Raw genomic sequence first — 20033 nt, 5'->3', positions numbered from 1 at the left:
GTGTATCAAAAGCAGTGAAGTACAAAGGATATTGCAGGGTAGACTATTCCCAGTCAACAAAGACTTTAAATGACTAATTCATAGTAACCAAACGAGATCAACACAACTTCCTGACTCGGAGTGCAGACCCACAAAGTACACCACAAAACAACATGTTTCCCGCGATCACCTCATGCCACACTGCTAATCAAATCAAGTTTTATTTATATAGCACATTTTTGGTCGAGCCAAAGTGCTGTACATATAATAAAAATACCCTACAGTAAAGACACTTTACAGCAAATACAACAGCACCGTTTGTGCAGAATATCAGTATGAGAAAACGACACCCTCTGTCCTTCGACCCTCACATCGTACAAGGAAAAACTTCCGGAGAAAAACCCACAGTTTAAAGGGAAAAATATCCCATCCTAATGTGATGGGATGCTCCTGACTGGTCAATAAACAGATGCAGAGCTCTCTGCTTTATATTATTTAAAAGGAAGAGTATTGTATTTACCGAGCTGTGTGCTTTTGTTACTTTCTGATTATGGGTAATATTGTTTCTTGGTTTAAATAAATACTAACAGGTGATATATTGATTATTTAAATACACATAGTTGCTGCTCATATATTGATAACATTAGAAACTTTACAAGGCTTTGCCCCTCAAATCACAAAAAGGGTTCACTCCCCAATGTTATATTTGTATTTGTGTGTAGTGCCTGAATATCTACATTTAAAATATATCTTCAAGTGCTCCTCATACATTCCTGCTTGCTAACTACTTTGGTTGATTGCATATCATTTGGCCTGAATAAAAAGAAAACGCTACAATGTTGTTTAAATAGAGGAACAAACTATATGATAATATAAATCAATGGTAGATGTGATGTCCTAGTTGTGCTCCAATGTGAAGACAACCCTTCGTTTTAAGGCGAACACAATGCTAACAGTAGCCTACACTTCTTTCTAACAACTAGAGAAGGGAGCCAACCATGGATGGATAATAAGAACACGCCAACTCAGAGCCAACGTACACGACATTATGACGCGTGCTGTCAAAGAGCATGTGCAGTAGAAGATAAGTCACTTCTATCCGTTTGTTGATTGTTTTTTTCGTGTCTATCCCTAGTACTGTCTATCCCTAGTACTGTCTATATACAGTCTATGGTCTATCCTTACGGTCAAATGCAAATAACTAACGTTTGAAATGAGTAAACAACAATGGTTGTATATTAGGGTTACTATTTTGCTAGCCGGAAACAGCTTAAGTAGAGATGTAAACAGACAAAAATATATACACACAGAAGTTAAATTCATTTCTCACTTATTCTGACAATGTACTTAACCCCAAATAAAAGAATTATCCAACGATTTACAGACCACTCTTTCCCAATGTATTAAGTCAATGGGAAAAAGTGTTTCCGGGCCCAGCAACCTAACGGAAGTGTAGTACCGCCGTTTGGCCACAACGAATATTCTCATCAGAGTCCGGCGCACTTCTTTGGGGCTTGGTTGTCTCTGTAAACTGGGGCAAGGGTTCCCGTACATGGACGGACCAGGAGGATTAGCATCTTGGACGTGAAGTCCTCTTTGTTCTTGCAACCGTTTCCGCTAGCACTAGATGTTTGTAAGCTAGCTACGTTAGCTCTACCTTTTTTTTTTAAAGTGGTGCCTTATGTGACTAGATTGTCACCAATCCTGGAAATGTTAATCTAAAGGTGTGTGTTTTTTGGCTTTCATAACAGCAGGTATGTTTAAATTGTGTAAACTGTGTAAATCTACTCAAGCGTGTAAGCGGATCATGGGTGAATGGCACCTACAGTATTTAACAGCTGCTAGTATCTTAATCGCTTCTAGCGTTACTTTAGCCACTGGTAATATATGGTATTTTGCTAAACTAAGTATTTAGAAATAGTAACCAATATCCGAGTATTAGTGCAGTTGTTAGCAGAAACAGCACCTCAAATGGCAGATGTTGGCTTTGTTTAACCAAGCGCCAATCTGTCTACATGTGTGGTATCTAAAGATAAGAGAGATAAGATAAGATGGTACTTTATTGATCCCAATTTTGGAAATTGTTTTTGTTGCAGCAGCATGTAAACAGTGTTAGCTTGATTTATGACAGGCAAGGCAATGCACGTTTATTTGTAGAGCACCTTTCAACACAAGACAATTCAAAGTCCTGTTAAAAGACATTAAGAAAAAGTGCAGTGGAAAAACATTATAAAATGGCATTTAAAAACAGTCATTAAAAAGCAAAGATAATAAAATAAACATGAATAAAAGTTATATTTGGAGCATAATAACTGCAAAGTCTACACTAGAAGATATCTTTCTTTGTCTCTAGGAATACCATTTGTAGCTTGAAAGGGTGCAACAATGAACATGGAACCAGTTGGGACCCCGGTCCCTGTCGCAGAGCCGCAGGGAAAAGATGTGGGATCAAGCCCAGAGAGGATCATGAGTGAAGCAGGAAACACAACAGATAAGAAACCCCACAGCTCAGATCCTTTAAAGGAAACTCCAGTACAAGACAAGGAGGAAGATAAACCTGCTGGTTTGGAGCCCCCTGTGGACTGGTTTGAGCCCCTTGAGGAGGATGACAATGATGAAGTTGAAAGCCTGGCAGGAGAAAGTGAAATGAGTGTGAGCGGGGCGGGCAGCGAGAAGAATCACCTGAAGGTTCATAAGTAAGTTGTCTTTCTATCTTGTACTGTGGTCCTGATATTGTGCATCATTATCAAATAAAATAAAGTTTTATTTATAGATCACATTTAAAAACGATTTGTGGTCGAGCCAAAGTGCTGTACGTGTAATAAAAGCACAATACAATAACATAAGAAAGAAAAGACAAGAATTTACAACAGAAATATAAAAACAAAACACAGAGAAATGTCAGGTGTCATGCTCAGCTCTGACTAGAAGGCCAGGGAGAAGAAGTGAGTCTTTAGTGAAGATTTAAAAACCCCCAGGGTCTGGGCCGACCTCACATGGAGGGGCAGCCTATTCCAGAGCCTGGGGCCAGCTGCTGCGAAGGCTCGGTCCCCTCGGGTTTTGAACCTGGTCTCGGGCACTATCAGCAACAGCTGGTCAGCCGACCTTAAAGCTCTGGCTGGGGTGTAGCGATGGAGGAGTCCGGCTATATAGGCAGGAGCCAGCCCATTTAGGGCTTTGGAAACAAATAAAAGGAGTTTAAAATCAATTCAGAACCGAATTGGAAGCCAGTGAATTGGGGTGATATGGTCACACTTTTTGTGGCCAGTCAGAAGACGTGCAGCTGCGTTTTGGACTAGCTGCAGGCGTCTAATTGATGCCTGGTCCATACCCACATACAGAGCGTTGCAGTAGTCCAGCCTCGAGGTAACAAAGGCATTAATAACCCTTTCTAGATCTTTAAAAGATAAAAACAACTTGGTCTTGGCCAATAGTCTTATTTGAAAAATGATCTCAAATGAGATTATAATAGATAAGATTTAAAGTTGTAATAAGATGCCCTTCTAATTTTCTGTAACTCATGTTGTGCACTTCATGAAAAGTTATGCTGTGTATCAAATCAGAGCTTTTTGTTATTTGTTGATACCTTTTAAGGAATCATTGCCACTCTGCCTCAATCTATTGAAAGAAAAAAAGATGTATATAACAACATATATTCACATTTTCCCATGTGCAGTGTGTTTTCCCCACTTTGAATAAAGAATTTGAACAAGTATAATTCATATTTCCTCCTTTTTAAATTCAGGTTTCAGCAGCCCCGCCGTAAGCGATCGAGTCCCGAGGAAGGATGGGATGTATGGCCAATACTTGGAGATGGTTGGAAACGCAAAGAAGTTATCCGGCGCTCAGGTTCTAGCATTGGACAGAAGGATGTGTATTACATAAGGTAAATACCGCCTAGTAGAGTTGTAAAGAAATACCGTTGTTTTCAATTGCAGGGTGCAGAATATATAACTTATACTTTTACTCTGTGGTCTACAATGTCGATACTATGTAATGACATGTATTCTTGTTCTCTTTGTATTATACATTATACAAGATACATTAAAAATATGATTTTAATAATTTTAGCCTGAATCAACTTGTTACTCTTAAAAAGTGTAAGCTTTCCAAATGTCAAGATTTTCATTTTTATAGTTTCAAAATACAACTTTTTTTCGTGCATTTTATGGACTAAACAATTTAATAATCGTTAGGAAAAATGTAGCCATTAAATTAAATAAAGCCTTAATTCATTTAAAGTTGTGTATGTGACTAGGTGACAACTGGATGGTCGTTTTTAGTGGTTGTCATTCAGCTCTGGGAGGTCGTAATTGTTTTTTTTGTCTCTTTGCAGTCCGAAAGGTGACCGAGTGAGAAGCCGCGTCGAGCTGACGTCAGTGTTGGAGGGAGTCGACTTGTCAACCTTTGAATACAAGTCAGGAAGGTTTATCCCAGGCGGAGTCCCCCCCACGAGAGTCCGCATCAGAGCGAAGGTAACGGCCTCTTTTATCACTTCAAGCTTGAAACATTTAAGCTGTGCGAGCCTCACTGTAAACGTATCCTCTTTTTCTTATCCATTAGAGGAAGATCCCGGAGAGTTCATCCTCAGAGTCCAGCTTTGTGGAGAGAGGGGAGGGGACCGACACCCCCGACTCTCTCCACAGACTCACCCCAAACCTGGGGCCCAAAACCGTCCCGTCCCAACCGACTGTTTGGTTGGCACAGAGCACAGTAGTAATACCAACACAACAATATGAATATCCACCGGCGGAAAAGGAAATTAAACTTCCCCTTCCTTCATCATCCAGAGCTCTCCCCCTCCCCTCTATAAACGGAGATATCAGCTCAGAGGAAAACACACTGTTAGTCCATTATTAATTGTTTATTTATTGTTGTGCTGATGCAATTAACAAGACACTTGAGTATTTCAGTTTAATGAGGGGTTTCTTTGTGGGTGATGTCACGTGCTGAGCGGTTTCGTGTTTCCCTGCAGGGTTTGTTCCAGGTGCGGTATTTCCTTCACAGGCACGTGGTATGATAAGCAAAGGAAGAGACCCTTCTGTCCCACCTGCTGGGGTATGTCAGTTTGTGGTTGTGCAATGTGATGATTCTGAGGAAGTATAGCTTTTGAAATTGTTGAAAAAATCAGGGAAATAACCCATAATGTGTATTTGTTTTTAATTTCAGCCGCCTCGAAGACAAAAGTGCATCCGATGGTTCGATTCAGGAAGGTAAAGCATTGTCTCTCCACCAGTTGTGTGAATGAACTGTTTAAATAGCCAAACGTTAGCATGTGGCTAATTGGGAATGTATCAATTACCCAGTATTTGAATGATGGATTCAGAATGTACATGGGTAAATGTTGGGTTTATATTAGGGTGTTGCGGAAATGTACAGGACATTTATAACTAGACCCCCAAAAGAGAAAATGCCTCTATTTCCAGAGATGAAATGTGCGAAAAATACGAAAAGGAAAGGAAAAGTAAGTGGGTATTAATGAATTATCCAACGTGCTTTCTTATTTATGTTCATGCTATTGGTAGTGGATTCCATGCGGGCAGTGTGTGGGATGCCTCAACACGGTCAACTGTGGCCACTGTGCCAACTGCAAGAATGGACTGCAGAGCCCAGAGTCGCGGAAACGCTTATGCCGGGGACGCAAATGTATTTGTCCTATTCGCAAGGTTAGCTGCCGGGTACTCATTAGTTTTTGTTTAGAGATCTTCTGTTTGTTATGGTACTTTTGAATTCACGCTTTGTGTTATGTTCCCCCAGAGCCCTGGAAGTGGGGGCTTCGTGCCGCAGCAGCCGTACAACGAAATTCCAGATACGTTTGAAGACTGCTTGAGTTTTCAGGTGAGCTAATTTAATCCTCCAAAAATGTACATGTTGTACGCTCAAACAATATTGTTAGAAAAATATCACTCGTCACCGGCTTGAGCTTCAATATCAGGATACATGTGTGTATTATCCTCTCAAGAATGGAAGTAGTCATTACATACAGAGCATCAGCTAGTTCCTGAACAGTGTCCTTCACATGCTGATATACAAGAGAGGGAGTCACACAGTCACAAGATGGAGGAATAGAAAGCAGTATTCAATGTTTACTTCAGATTAGCGCCACGTCAGAAATGAGCATGCTTGTCATATGTCTATCTCCATAGAGGCTGAATCATCATGTTAATCACATAGCTATCATATGCCTAAAACAGTCCTGACGCTCTTCTAGGTAATCATGCATCCTGTTACGTACACAGCTACGTAGGGCCTTTGTTATCACGTGTACTCTGATATCTGAAGAGTACATTCAGTATTTCCCCAACAAATATACCTAGTGTTTACTGTGGTTGCTAAAAGGTCAATGCTCTCTATGTCCTGTGCCATGTGTTCTTCGTACACTACTCACGGCACATGCCTACATTAACTTTGCAATAACCATTTTACATGTGTCACGTTTAACCCATAAGGACCCAACGTGACACGGGTGTCACATGAACTTTAAATGTTCTGGAAAGTTCCTTATACAGCTTAAGCATTTATTTGATCTCATGAAGTCCCTGAGTGACACACACTGAATAGTCTGGTGGGTCATGGGCCAGGTCATGTGATGTCCAAGATGTCCATGTGCCAGACTAACACATGTGTTTTTTTGTTGCTAAAGGTAAAATTCAAGCCATTTTAGAATGAAAATGCTTACATAACGTCCTTTATTATAATTAACCTTTTGTTTAAACATTTGTTGATCAAATTGATATGAAACAAATGAGACAAATATCGCTGTGACACTGGTGTCACATCGGGACTTTAACCCTAAACGTTCACAGTAAACCCCAGGGTTCTTACGGTCAATAAAAACCTGGAAAAGTCATGGAAATGGAAAACAATATTTTTCCCAAAGTTTTGGAAAAGTCATGGAAATGTAACTAAAGTTGCATCAAATATAATTTATATTTTATCTAATCGCCGAAATAGTAATACTATAATGATAATAAATACTGTATCGTATAGTAATGAAACGTGAAATAGCATTTAACTGTTGAGGTATTTTGCTGGTGAGAGATTTGAGTTGCTTTAGCTGTAGAAGCTAGTAAGCCTATTTGATTTGTTTTAGATAGGCACAACATGTTTCATATGCAGACCTTATTTTCCTGTTCCATGTTAAAATAAACCATTTTCAGTGGTACCGCTGAGAAAGAGTCATTTTTTTGGTCATGGAAAATTAGGTAAAGGTCATTGAAAATCATTGGGGAAAAGTGTATGAACCCTGAAACCCAAAGTGACATATATGCACAATTAGAAATATGATCTGCTCAGTTAATTTAGCTGATTCAATTATATGTAGTTAATATGTTCTTATTCTTCAATTCAACGAATGTTCAAACTAATTTAAACCAAATCATCCTCATTAATGAAGTTAAAAATAAGAGTTACTTTACCATTAAAGCCCAATGCGACATACAGTATGGTTTTCAGATATTTGACACTAGGGGGGGTTACTTGTCAGAAATGTGTTCTAGGTGGTCTATTTAGTCTAAATTATGTTCCCCTTAATTTCCCCTAAAGTAGAAATGGGTTCTTATGGGTTAACAGGAATGTTCACATTTATTGTTAAGTCAATATTGATTGTTGGTAGTGTTTTTAAACGCACAATCTTTAAAGACATCCTGTTATATTCCTTTCTCCTTCCAAAGGTTCCACCCTGGGGCTTTGACATACAATTAGGGTTCAATATGGAAAAGTCAAAATGTAAATTGCAGTAAGCACCATATTTGTTGAAGGCTTCATATTTGTTAAAAGTCATTTTAGAGTTGCTAAGTTATCCCTGCATTCTACTCCATATACTACTATTAATATTGTACTAAAATAAGTAATATTTTACTTAACAAAAAATATTTGTTTGATTAGGATCCTATTGAAAAATCTTACCGTTATCCTTTCATATGTTTTCAATGATAATTATGATTAGAAATGATCAAACCCGTCTGTAGGAGCCAATTAACTGTGGGTATAAAGGTAGGAACCTGCGTGTGTTGGGGAGAGGTTCCGCCGGAAGGCCCATGCAGTTTTTGACCACACACGGAGCACACACACACGGAGCACACACACACGGAGCACACACACACGGAGCACACACACACGGAGCACACACACACGGAGAACACACACACGGAGCACACACACACGGAGCACACACACACGGAGCACACACACACGGAAGCACACACACAGGAGACACACACACGGAGAACACACACACGGAGCACACACACACGGAGCACACACACACGGAGCACACACACACGGAGCACACACACACGGAGCACACACACACGGAGCACACACACACGGAGAACACACACACGGAGCACACACACGGAGCACACACACACGGAGCACACACACACGGAGCACACACACACGGAGCACACACACACGGAGCACACACACGGAGCACACACACACGGAGAACACACACGGAGCACACACACACGGAGCACACACACACACGGAGCACACACACACGGAGCACACACACACGGAGCACACACACACACGGAGAACACACACGGAGCACACACACACGGAGCACACACACACGGAGAACACACACGGAGCACACACACACGGAGCACACACACACGGAGCACACACACACGGAGCACACACATGGAGCACACACACACGGAGCACACACACACGGAGCACACACACACGGAGCACACACACACGGAGCACACACACACGGAGCACACACACACGGAGCACACACACACGGAGAACACACACACGGAGCACACACACACGGAGCACACACACGGAGAACACACACACGGAGCACACACACACGGAGCACACACACACGGAGCACACACACACGGAGCACACACACGGAGCACACACACACGGAGCACACACACACGGAGCACACACACGGAGAACACACACACGGAGCACACACACACGGAGCACACACACACGGAGCACACACACACGGAGCACACACACACGGAGCACACACACACAAACACGGGATTACAAGAAAAGCAAAGGTATTGTGTAAACGGTAATATCGTGGTGAATATGGAAAGAAGCAAGTCAAATGGAAACCAGTCAAATGGAAACCAGTCAAATGGAAACCAGTCAAATGGAAACCAGTCAAATGGAAATAAATGGACTGTTTCAAACTGGAAACTTTGTTTCTGACCGTTATTCGGCAGCAAACTTGTGTGCGTCAATTACACCCACCAAGCGGATCCTCAGAGGCTTAAAGCGTTGGCTTAGCCTCGACACCGTCAATATTATCAATCACAATTAGTCATTCTTTACATATCGCGCAGCCCTACCCTGAATTTAAATTACATTTCTAACAAAAACCTTTTTTATTTTCCCAGAGTGAAGTCACGGACTCGCAGGTAAAGCAGGACACATGTCTTTCTTTCTTATAATACATATCATTACCTTCCTTTGCCACACTCTCACTGGTAACGTTTCATTCACAGCACCTGAGTCTGAAGAGCAGCGACACAGAGAACTTCTCCATCAACGTGGACATCGATGATGACGATGACATGTCAACTGACGATGATGATGATGTGAGTTTATATATAAAGACAGGAAGACGTGTGATTTGGACCCTTTTTGTGACACTCGCCTCTTATAGGCCTGAATAGTGGCTGGTAAAGGTGTGCAGTTGTTTTTCCTTCACAGGGAAAACATATCCGTGGTCTTCTTCGTTCATGTCAGTTACCCTGCTCTCCAGGAGTTAGGAAAGCAACTATCACAGCATTTATGAAGCATCTCAAGTCTCCTTGAATGCTCTGTTTGGCCGAATTTAGAATGTGGCTTATTATTAGACAGTTTCAGTCGGGAAAATAACCAATTTCTGAATTCACAGCATTTTCTTTGTTGTTTGACAGGGTTTGATAGATGAAGATTGCAGTGTTGAATAGTATGAAAGTAGATTTGAGTCATTTACAGGACGGCATAGGTATGGATAAAAGAAAACTGTGAATCGGGCATTCTGAACTAATTGTGTTTTTCTACAATATTGCTCATTTTCTATTTCCACATATACGATTCAACATTTTTTTGAAAACAAGTTGATTACACAAACAGTGTTTTTATGGTGTTTGGAGCAGGCAGTCACAATGTGGCTGTGAGTGAGAGACCGCGGGCCGGAGCAAAAAGGAGGCGAGCAGCACGGCGTGGACACTCTGAACACTGCTACTGTAAAAACTTGATGATTGGCAGTGTTCCCCAAACACACACCGTGCCTTATGCTCTGTGCCCGCCCCCCGTGAGTAAGGTGTGCCAGCTGAAACGAAGGCATTGCTTTCAGATAAAGAAAATGCATCTAAAGTAAAAAAGGATGCATTGATGTTGTCCAGGCAGGCAAGAAGAGAGGACAGGGAAAGCGAAGAGAGAGTGAAGAGAAGGATCAACGGGTGCGTAAGTGTAGACGTGTTCACTGAGGTATATTTACGATAATATAGCCTTTTTACCATTATAGGACCTGATGGCTTTTAATGCTGGCATGTATGGTAACATTGGCAACGAACGCCGTCAGTGTCTTTTGGTTTGGCATAAATACATGTTTAGTTCTGGTATTTTGCTGGTTTTATTTGTTGGGCGAAGTCATACGTATGTAAGGAACATTTTAACCAAACTTGCAAAATGTTTTCCATCCACTACCGTGACGCAAATAAGTGCCTCAAATAATAGAAAACCATTTAATGTACATTTGGCAATACTTTTGTTTCATGTATTTATTTGTCATCTGATTTATTTTGGAGCGGACATTTGAGTCATTTCTGTCACGATTAATTGATTAACCTGTTGCACCTGGCCAATTTGATCATTATCAATAAGACAACTTTTCCACCTTAGCCAAACATAAAAGCGTTTTGGTAAACGTTACATTTCCCCCCAGGATATAAAAAGTATTCCGGTTATTGATGGATTATTTCCCTCCACCAATTTCAGTTTTTTCCACTCCAAAAAAAAGTGTAAGGAAACATTTACAGTCTCGATGTATCAGGGTGTCCGCGGGGTCTTACAAAGTATTAAAAGTTGATAAATCAATTTAGCGAAAATGAAGGCTATTAAAACGAATTAAACGGCATTTTCCAAAGTATTACATTTTGTAGCTTGTTTTCAATAAGTATATAAATTGCCCAAAGAGGTTGTATTCCACAGTGTGCCTGAATGTAATCATTGCGTAGGTGGGTAGTATGATTCTGTGTAGTTTATTTCTGGCATCCCGTTGGATTTTTATTATATCATAACTTAGTGCTTTTTTCTTAACATAGGTAGCATTAAGTTGTCTGTGGCTCTTTCCTGCTGTAACGATGCAAATTTCCCCTCTGTGGGACTAATAAAGGTATTCTGATTCTGATTGGACGTCATCTGAACAGGACATCGCACGCTCACTGCTTGATAGCGCACGAAGGCCCGTTTACGCCGGTTGTTAAACAACGTCGTTATGGGGAAATGCAAGTCTGCGTCCAAATGGTTGGAAGATAAGGAGGAAGGACAATCAATACTGTATATAGTCAATGTGAGGTAAAGTGTGTCGCCAAGGTAACCGGTTAAAACTCAAAGTGGCGATGAGGTCTTAAAATGTACGGAAAGGGTCTTAAAAAAGGTCTTAAAAGGTCTTACATTTGACTTCTGGATTCCTACATATACCCTGATTATGTTACGATGGATTATTCAATCAACTGAAAATGTGCCACTGACAGTGTTGAAATAACTACATTGAATATGTCTCTTTCTCCCATATTATATACTTGACTTGCCCTCAGTGGCATAAGAAGCGGAAGCGGCGGTCCTGTGGAGATTGTAAAGCCTGTCAGTGCAGGATAGACTGCGGCACGTGTGATTTCTGTGCCGACAAACCAAAGTTCGGAGGCAGCAACAAGAAGAGGCAGAAGTGTCGACTACGCCAGTGTCAGAGACAGGCGATGGTAAAACCCTATCAAATTTTAAATAAACGTGTTCATCCAGTTATAATGTCAATTTAATGTCTCTGTCTATAATTTGGCAGAGACACTTGCTGCCGTACCAGAGGGGACAAAAAGACCCCGGGTCAGAAAACTTATGGTTGCCGGGCAGACCTCGAACTTACAACACATACAGCAGAAAGTCAGGTCTAAAGAAAGGCAAAGGACCATCGGGCTTAGACTTCACTGACAACGAAGACGAAGACAGTAACTTGCAAGCAGTGAGTCCCCAATGCCTTTTATACAATGTTTTATTGTGTCCCCGTCCATATTGAATAAGATATGGAAGATACTCCCAGTTTGGATGAACAGACAATATACTGGCACTGAGGCTAAGCTTTATGCTGTTGTGGACGGGGCAGTAGAAAAACGTTGGTGTTGTTGTGTGACTTTGGTGAATCTGAACTAAGACTAAAACAACAAAGTAGCACAAACTCAAACCGAGTGAGGCAGCGGTCGACCAGTAAGTTCCACGTTCTGAGCTGTAAAATGACTAATTTCATTTATTAAGTATTGATACAAATATACAAATACAATCATGAGATATAATGGAGGCATGTGAAGCTTGAGAATAGGAGCCCAGAATCTTATCAATACATCCAGTATTGAAAGAGTTAATGTATTATTCAGAAACATTACTATGGAGTCATGTCATCCGGCAGTGGCTCAGTCAGTAGGGGCTTGGACTGGGAGCCGTCGGTTCAAGTCCCCGAACAGACCCTAAATATGGAGTGTGGACTGCTACTTGGAGAGGTGCCAGTTCACCTCCTGGGCCCTGCCGTGGTGCCCTTAAGCAAGGCACCGGACTATCTGCTGGTGAGGTAAAGCTGCGAAAATATTCTTCATAAAGCTTAAACTGAACCTGGTATCAACTTTTTCATCTGGGTTTTTATTTTAGTTGACTGATAACCCTTTTCCCCCGAGTTGGTGCCGAATTAAATCTGGCTTTGTAAAAATAAGACAACATGAGAACAGATCAAGCCTATTCGGCCATTGTTGTTGTTGTGATGTTCACGCCGGCAGATCAGAGAAAAGCAGCACTGAGACATCATGACGTGGCTCCTCTCGGGCTCTGGTCGGTGGAAAAGCAAACTATTTTTTAAGTGATTAGCAATTTGAATTAACTGACACCCAAAGTACCGAACTAGAACGGAGCTCATTTGCGTGGAAAAGGGGTGTGTATATACCCCCGGCCACAGCAGTGCTTTGCTTGTTTGCCGTTATGTTTCTCCAAACTGGGGGTGTACAGACCACCCACCATATACACTCACTATGGATAAGTAGTACCTTACACAACCCCTTATTAAAACATCTGAATGATCCTTTAAGGAAGAAAGGTTGTTTTCCTCTTACTCATGTTTCACTGCTGTAGATGAACTGGAACCCTGAGATGACCAGTGCTGACAGTCTCTCCTATGAACTGAATGTGAGAAACCACCAATCATCTATGCAGGTTTGAAAATAGACTATATATTTACGTGTTTTTGTTACCTCAGGCTTATCTTACCGAAACATAATGCAAACTTCATTTTGCTCTTCCTGCAGTCAAATCATTTGGACTTCGAGCTGAACGGACTCCCTGACAGAGTTCCTCACACCAGCAGCGACAACAACAACTCTGAACTGGTATGTTGTTTTAGTGACAATGCATTTCCTCCTCTCCATCAGGCCAAACATAGGGAGGCGTGTGGTGCAGTGGGTTGTGAGTTGGGTTGTGAGTTGGTATTCGGATCAGGAGGTCACAGGTTCAAACCCCACTGCAGTCAGCATGTCGTTGTGTCCCTGGGCAAGACACTTCACCCCAGATTGCTCCTGTGGGGATTGCTCACAGTATTGAGTATGTAAGTCGCTTTGGATAAAAGCGTCTAACAAGTGACATGTAATGTTGAATTGTGTAAATGGTACTAGAGTAGGGCTGCACGATTTGGGGAAATAATCAAATTGTGATTTTTCTGGCAGATATTGCGATTCGATTTGCGATATTTGTTGTTAAGCGACCCAACGGAAGTTTATTGTAAAATGCGGCCATATCTCCGGCTAGGAAGGTCGCATCAACGTGCTCCCGTCTCTGAAAGAACTAAACTTACAGGAAACTTCCGTTGGGTTGCTTTAAAGTCAAGCTTCAGTTTAAGATTCACCCTGTCATAGAAACACGTGATGGAGCATTACTAACCTGACTCAGATGGTTTGTTTCACCAAAGCATCTAAAGCTCCATTGGAAGCCTTTTGGAAAAGTATTTCAAATATACTTGGCAGGTGATTGGATCAATCTGTCTATCACCTTCTATCATGGGCCACTTCTAATTGGTTAACAATGGCTGGTACATGTGGAGCGCAGCACTTCTGATTGGTGTGGATGACTGACACACAAGAAACAAAAAGAATTGCAGGCTTTGCGATTTGATAATTGCATCATTTCAAATTTACATTTCAAATCGATTAATCGTTCAGCCCTACTAGAGTGTCTGTGTTTTAGTTTCAGGAGCCTTTTTTCTTGAGCTGTCCCACATGTCTTTGGTAGATAGTTGGTTTTCCTGGCTGATGATGAAGAAAACAATTCTTCCACAGTCATGGACTCATGTTTATCCCTTTCTTTACAAATGCTTGTGGCTTCTTGGTTTTGTCCTTATATATTTGTTCCCGTTGTCGTGCTGTTTTTGGTCATATGGCTCAGTGGTGTGATAAATCCAGGCCTGGCTCAAGCTCTGTCTGTTTGGCAAGGTTTATTACCAGTCCATGGTAATTAGTTTAGTTTATTTGTTTATATTGTCGTGGACAGTCCCCATTGATCAACTGTCACACAAAACAGTAAATGGGGCATTAGCTTTAGCCAACATGGCTAATTTCCATCTGTTGTCCCCGACCAGATGGTAATAGACACCTTTTTAAAATCACAATATATCAACAGCATTAGTTATAGGATGAAAGACAAGTAGATACAAGGCAAGGCAAGTTTATTTATATAGCACCTTTCAACACAAGGCAATTCAAAGTGCTTTACAAAAAACGAAAGAGATTAAGAAAATGGCATTTAAAATCAGTCATTCAAAAGAAAAGGTAATAAAATAAACATTAAAAGAACAAATACATGGATAAAAGTTACAGTGCAGTTTAAGATGTGAATAGTTCAATTAAAAGCAGCGACAAAAAGAAAAGTCTTCAGCCTGGATTTAAAAGTAGTCAGAGTTGCAGCGGACCTGCAGGTTTCTGGGAGTTTGTTCCAGATATTTGGAGCATAATAACTGAGAGAACAATACACGTTACTACATACAGTACATGTCACATATAGTGCATCACAATCACATAACAGAAACGAGAGGCAACATCGCTGATCACAACATGTAACACACGCCTACACAGACTAGTGTGTGCAAGTGTAGTTCTCAGTGAGCCATGTACAGTCTGTACATCTCGTTTTTGCATCAGACTTCCTTTATTTAGTCATAATTTAGAGTGGTCCTTCCCACTCTGCAATGCAAGCTGAACATATGTTAATCCTGGGGCTTATATGTGACTTTGTTGCAAAGTCTGGCAGCGTAGACACAGACAGGAAATAATAAGGAGTGGAAGAGAGACATGCAACAAAGGCAGACAGAATCAATCTGGGGGTTTTGTAATGACATAGTACACACTACAGCTTAACCACTTCGCACCAGGCCATCCCAAAAAGTTAATTTGATCTCCGTATGAAGGATGCCAAGCTCGTTCTCTCTCGTACTAACGTTTTTTAGTTAGAGTAGACAAGGTTGTAACCGAAAACTATTTTATTCCAAGTTATTTGTATAACAGGATGGCAAAGTTCAGCTGTTCACAACTTTTCAGAATCCTACTTATTCCCTAATTTCACTTTGTCAGAGTAGCAGTTTGTCCGTTATTGGGTATCGCTCCAACACATTGTTCGTGATTGGCTAAGGGGCGGGACATTTCTAAGCGGCTGACCAATCACAACAGAGCCAGCCAGCTAACCAATCAGAGCAGACTGGTCTCCGGTTTCAGACAGAGGCAGTATGAGAAAAATAAAGAGCTTTTTGAACATTACAGCATGGAAACAAAATACGAATATGAACCTGAACATTTTTGATATAATGTGTCTTCTTTAAATCAGATTTGATGCGGCTGAAATTCGATCTGACTTCTACATCGATCCGATATGATTTGACTTTGTCTGAATTATTGTTTGAGTTCCCTCCAGTTATATTTCACAGTGGAGCTCATGACTTCCCCTCTTTAATCCAGGACCAGCTGAGCAGGTTGGATGCAGAGAAATTACACGCTGACAGACATGGTCCAAAATGTGGTGAAGAAGATGACGATGAGGACGATGATTACTACGAGGAAGAGGAAGAAGAGGAAGAAGATGAGTTGCCCATAGTAAGTGACTTATCCCATTAGCTCTCTGGATTCAGTGCTGCAGGGCTAACGGACTTTTGGACACCAACCCAGGAGGTTAACTCGGTCCTGCTTCCATAGACTAAAAGCCGATGGGATGTTCCCAGTTTATTTTATTTTATATGAGATTAAGTATGCTTAAAACCTGAGTGATATTCTTTATGTTACAGCTTAAGCTTATGTTATATTTACGTTACTTACAAAGGAGTCTGTTGACGGCACTTGTTTCTTTGGAATATCCTACTTTCAATAAAATATCAATCTAACGTTGGTAATTATGTCATTCTGTATACAGCCTTCCTACCAACATTTTCAAGCTCAATAATAAACACAGACAATATTTCAACAGAATTTCTCCCATTTGTCTGGTCCATTGAAATCTTCCTGGACTGTCACCCATATTTTTAACAGAAACGCTGTCTTGGCCCTTCAGCACTTTATAATATATTGCTGCCAATGTGTACTTAAGTCTTCTGTGTTGCTCTCTGCAGATCACACAGATCTTCAGTATGGCCGACAGCCAGGTGAGCAGCGGTGTGGACAGTGAGAACCAGCTGATGAAGCTGCTCCAGGCTCTGCGCTCCACCGTCATGCCAATCCTGTGGTACGCCATCTTGGTGAACGGCCCTCAGCTGCAGATCATCCAGTGCTCCAAACAGTCCAACCTGACGGACGCCATCGTGCTCATCGACCCGGGCTTCTGCTATCAGGTCACGGTCCAGAAGCAGCCGCTGCTCCCAACTCACCCGCTGTACGACAAATACCCCGCGCATCTCACCTCTGCGACCGAGGTGGTCAACCTGCTGCTGGGCCTGGAGGAGTACGTGGTGTGCCAGGGACTCCCCCCCAAAGACCCTCTATTAAGGACAGGCCCTATCATACTGGAGCGAGCGTCAACCTGTGATTTCTTGGTGAAGAAGAAGGTGAGCATCTGTTCAAACTGCAGAGCGCTGCAAGGACTTTAACTGGAGCAGAGGGTCTTTGACAGGTCTCTGGTGCAACTTTGTGGTTTTTTGTTTACCGGCGTTGATAATATATATGGTATTTTTACAGATTTACCTCCGGACTTTAACACGATTAGTTGATTTTGTTTTTTAAGAATCACCAAAGGTATTCCACAACATTGTAATCCAGGCACTTTTTTCCTCACGTCTTCCGTTTTGTTAGGATTTGAACGGGTCGAGCTGAAATCCATTAGCTTGCCCTGTGGTTAGTCTGCTGTGAGTTGATTCACACCCTTCCTTGAGGAACCAATAACCCTACTCCATCTCCATTAATACACTTTTGATTAGTTATTTAAGTCCTAAATATTGTCCCTCTCAGCCCAAAAATAAAGATGGAATCCTTAGAAATGCCCCCTCTTTTATCTCTTCACCAGCAGTACTGACAACCGTGTCGACAACATTGGTCACGTCTACCAGATCTAATGGATTTACCCGGCAGCCTTCTGGACAAAACAAGTTATGCTCTGGTTTTTATTATATCTGGGCCAATACATCAGTTCCAGTTATTTTCTTGATTTGACTTTTATTTTTAAATAAATGTTATGAAGTCATCAAAAGTTAAGATACTGTTTTTCCTTCACTTCTGGCACTAACTTGAGGCTAACGGGGGGTTAGCCACAACAGAAATAGTTTTACACGCATATGCCTCAAAAGACGATGGTAGGAATATACGTTTGATTGACAGATCCGTTCATGTATTCACTTTTTTTGTACCTATCTGTTTTTAATGTAATCAGAAATCAACTTCAAAACACATTTTAACTTGTTCCTGCAGTATTGACTCTAACTTGATGTGAACCTGTTAAATGATCTCCTTTACCAGATACGCCTAAAATAATGGGAAAAAGATGATGAAAATATTGCGTTTTTCTACTCAAATGTGTTTTTATTGACAGATCACATATGGATTCACTCTTTCACCTAATTTGTTTTCAATATAATTGAAAAACAACAAAACATAGCCAAAGGTGAACAGTGAATTTACCAAAAATAATACAAATAGAGAACACATTTTGTGAAGTCCCTACTTCACCCCAAATCATTCCACTTTGTTTTAAAGAACCAGATTATAACAACCTACAACACTTGCAGCTTCATGTTAGAGAGACAAAGAGGAACCACTACTAATAAGAGATCTGAGGTGGTGATGCAAGGACACACGTGGGAGACTGAAGTCGAGATAATGAAAAAGGAAAGATTAAAAACAGCCATGTAATGGTCCTGGGGTCCAGACATCAATTATAGCTGACAATTACTGCAGGACGGAAAAGTGTCCAAATGACGGCGAGTTAGATCTTCTATTTAAAAACAACTACTTTTTAAACGCGGTGCAGTGAAGCTATTCTGGTGTCAAATTAAAAGCAGATGAACCGTTTCAAACTAACGAGTGAAAAAATAATGTATTCTTCTATAACACTGCCTACTAAATATTTGTCCCCCAGGTAATTTTTTTCTTACCGATCTTTTCTACATGCAACATCATTTTGGGCTGCAGCCAAACGTTAGCACTCAATAAGCCATTGTTTGTTTATGTACAATCCCTTTGGTATGTACTTTTTTCTTTCCCACACTGAGACTTGTGTTGTAGCCCAAACTCCTGGAACAGATGACGACTTTATGTATTTATTAGGACGGTAGATGGCGTGTTTAATAACGTGTCCTTGCATCATGTCTATTTATGTCTTTGAAATATTTTCTCTTTGTTTAAATTGTACAGTAATTCAATGTTGCTCCCATTCCTCCTCTCCATTGGGACGTTTATGGAGTGACACGATGACGTTCTCAAGGTGAAAGTTTATGCATTCTTAACATATATCAGATTTATTTTTGGTATCTCGGTTTCCTCAAGTAACTGTGTCGATTTGGTAATGTTTAACATCAGTTGCTATTCCTTTGAAAAGCTATTGTTATTGTTTCGCTTTGAATTAAAACCTGTTCAGAGAATTCAAACACATTTGTCTTTTCTGTGTCTTCTGTGTGCAAATAAACCCTTTTTTTTATCAATTGAAAAGCTTTTTATACAATACCAATGGATATCCTACATCTGAAACACGTCTCAAAAATAGCTATTTTAGCTGCTGCTTCTGTGCATATCTGGTTATTTTATTATATTTGTCAGGGTTTATTACGTGACAGTAAACTGATCCGGATAGTGTTTCACTGACTGTCTGAGTGCTTGAGGTATTCACTTTATTATTAAGCGTTGTGTGGAAACAACAGCTAATGCCTCAGCTATGTTTTGTATCACATCCATCGATGTGTGTCTGAAGTGAAGCATCTCAAACGGCCTGCAGTGTGTTATGTAGCATTACGATTACTATGCACCATTGTTCTTTTAAACAAATGGAAAGGCTACCTTAAAATGGTTTGTTTGAATCCTCTGTAGCTTGAACCACGAAACGCTGTTATTATAATATATGTTATTCGAATAACCTTTATTGGCAAGACAAATCAAAAACCCATATTGCCAGAACAGTATAATTAAACTTGAGATGATCAGCAAGATGTATACAATGCCTATTTTAATCCAGAAATGTATTTTTCTTACAGGCTTCAGCTTGACTAAACTATTACTTAATTAATTTACTGTAATATATATATACATTTTTTCTTTGAACATATCAAATTAAATAAGGTGAAAACAAATAAAGGGTGGTTACTTATGCATATTTTTGTT

At 40.7% G+C, this 20033-nt stretch overlaps 1 protein-coding gene across 11 annotated transcripts; it reads left to right on the top strand.

The window, feature by feature from the left end:
• The first annotated feature begins 1551 nt into the window (after positions 1–1551).
• Positions 1552–19310, top strand: mbd1b (methyl-CpG binding domain protein 1b). 11 transcript variants are annotated; one of them, XM_034212186.1, is made up of 17 exons: positions 1552–1703; positions 2333–2675; positions 3725–3865; positions 4316–4454; positions 4543–4823; positions 4955–5037; positions 5149–5192; positions 5505–5645; positions 5737–5817; positions 9354–9374; positions 9462–9554; positions 11766–11927; positions 12008–12184; positions 13336–13416; positions 13509–13589; positions 16200–16334; positions 16844–19310. In XM_034212186.1, the coding sequence occupies exons 2-17, from the start codon at positions 2365–2367 to the stop codon at positions 17315–17317; spliced, it is 2445 nt and encodes an 814-aa protein (XP_034068077.1). In that variant the 5' UTR covers positions 1552–1703; positions 2333–2364; the 3' UTR covers positions 17318–19310. The 11 variants fall into 11 exon arrangements, with proteins under 11 accessions (XP_034068077.1, XP_034068080.1, XP_034068083.1 ...); XM_034212187.1 differs by having other exon boundaries at positions 1571–1733; positions 11778–11927; XM_034212184.1 differs by having other exon boundaries at positions 1571–1733.
• Positions 19311–20033: the final 723 nt, after the last annotated feature.

The sequence above is a fragment of the Gymnodraco acuticeps genome, unplaced genomic scaffold, assembly GCF_902827175.1.
Source record: "Gymnodraco acuticeps unplaced genomic scaffold, fGymAcu1.1, whole genome shotgun sequence".
NCBI classification, from domain to species: domain Eukaryota; kingdom Metazoa; phylum Chordata; class Actinopteri; order Perciformes; family Bathydraconidae; genus Gymnodraco; species Gymnodraco acuticeps.
The sequence above is the reverse complement of the archived record's forward strand: the minus strand, read 5'-3'. Positions and strand labels throughout refer to the sequence as shown.

Coding starts and splice junctions, on each gene's coding strand:
- mbd1b (XM_034212186.1), top strand. CDS start 2,365: ATGAACATGGAACCAGTTGGGACCCCGGTCCCTGTCGCAGAGCCGCAG. Junction 13,417..13,508: donor ACCACCAATCATCTATGCAG/GTTTGAAAATAG, acceptor CTCTTCCTGCAG/TCAAATCATTTGGACTTCGA. Junction 16,335..16,843: donor AAGAAGATGAGTTGCCCATA/GTAAGTGACTTA, acceptor TGCTCTCTGCAG/ATCACACAGATCTTCAGTAT.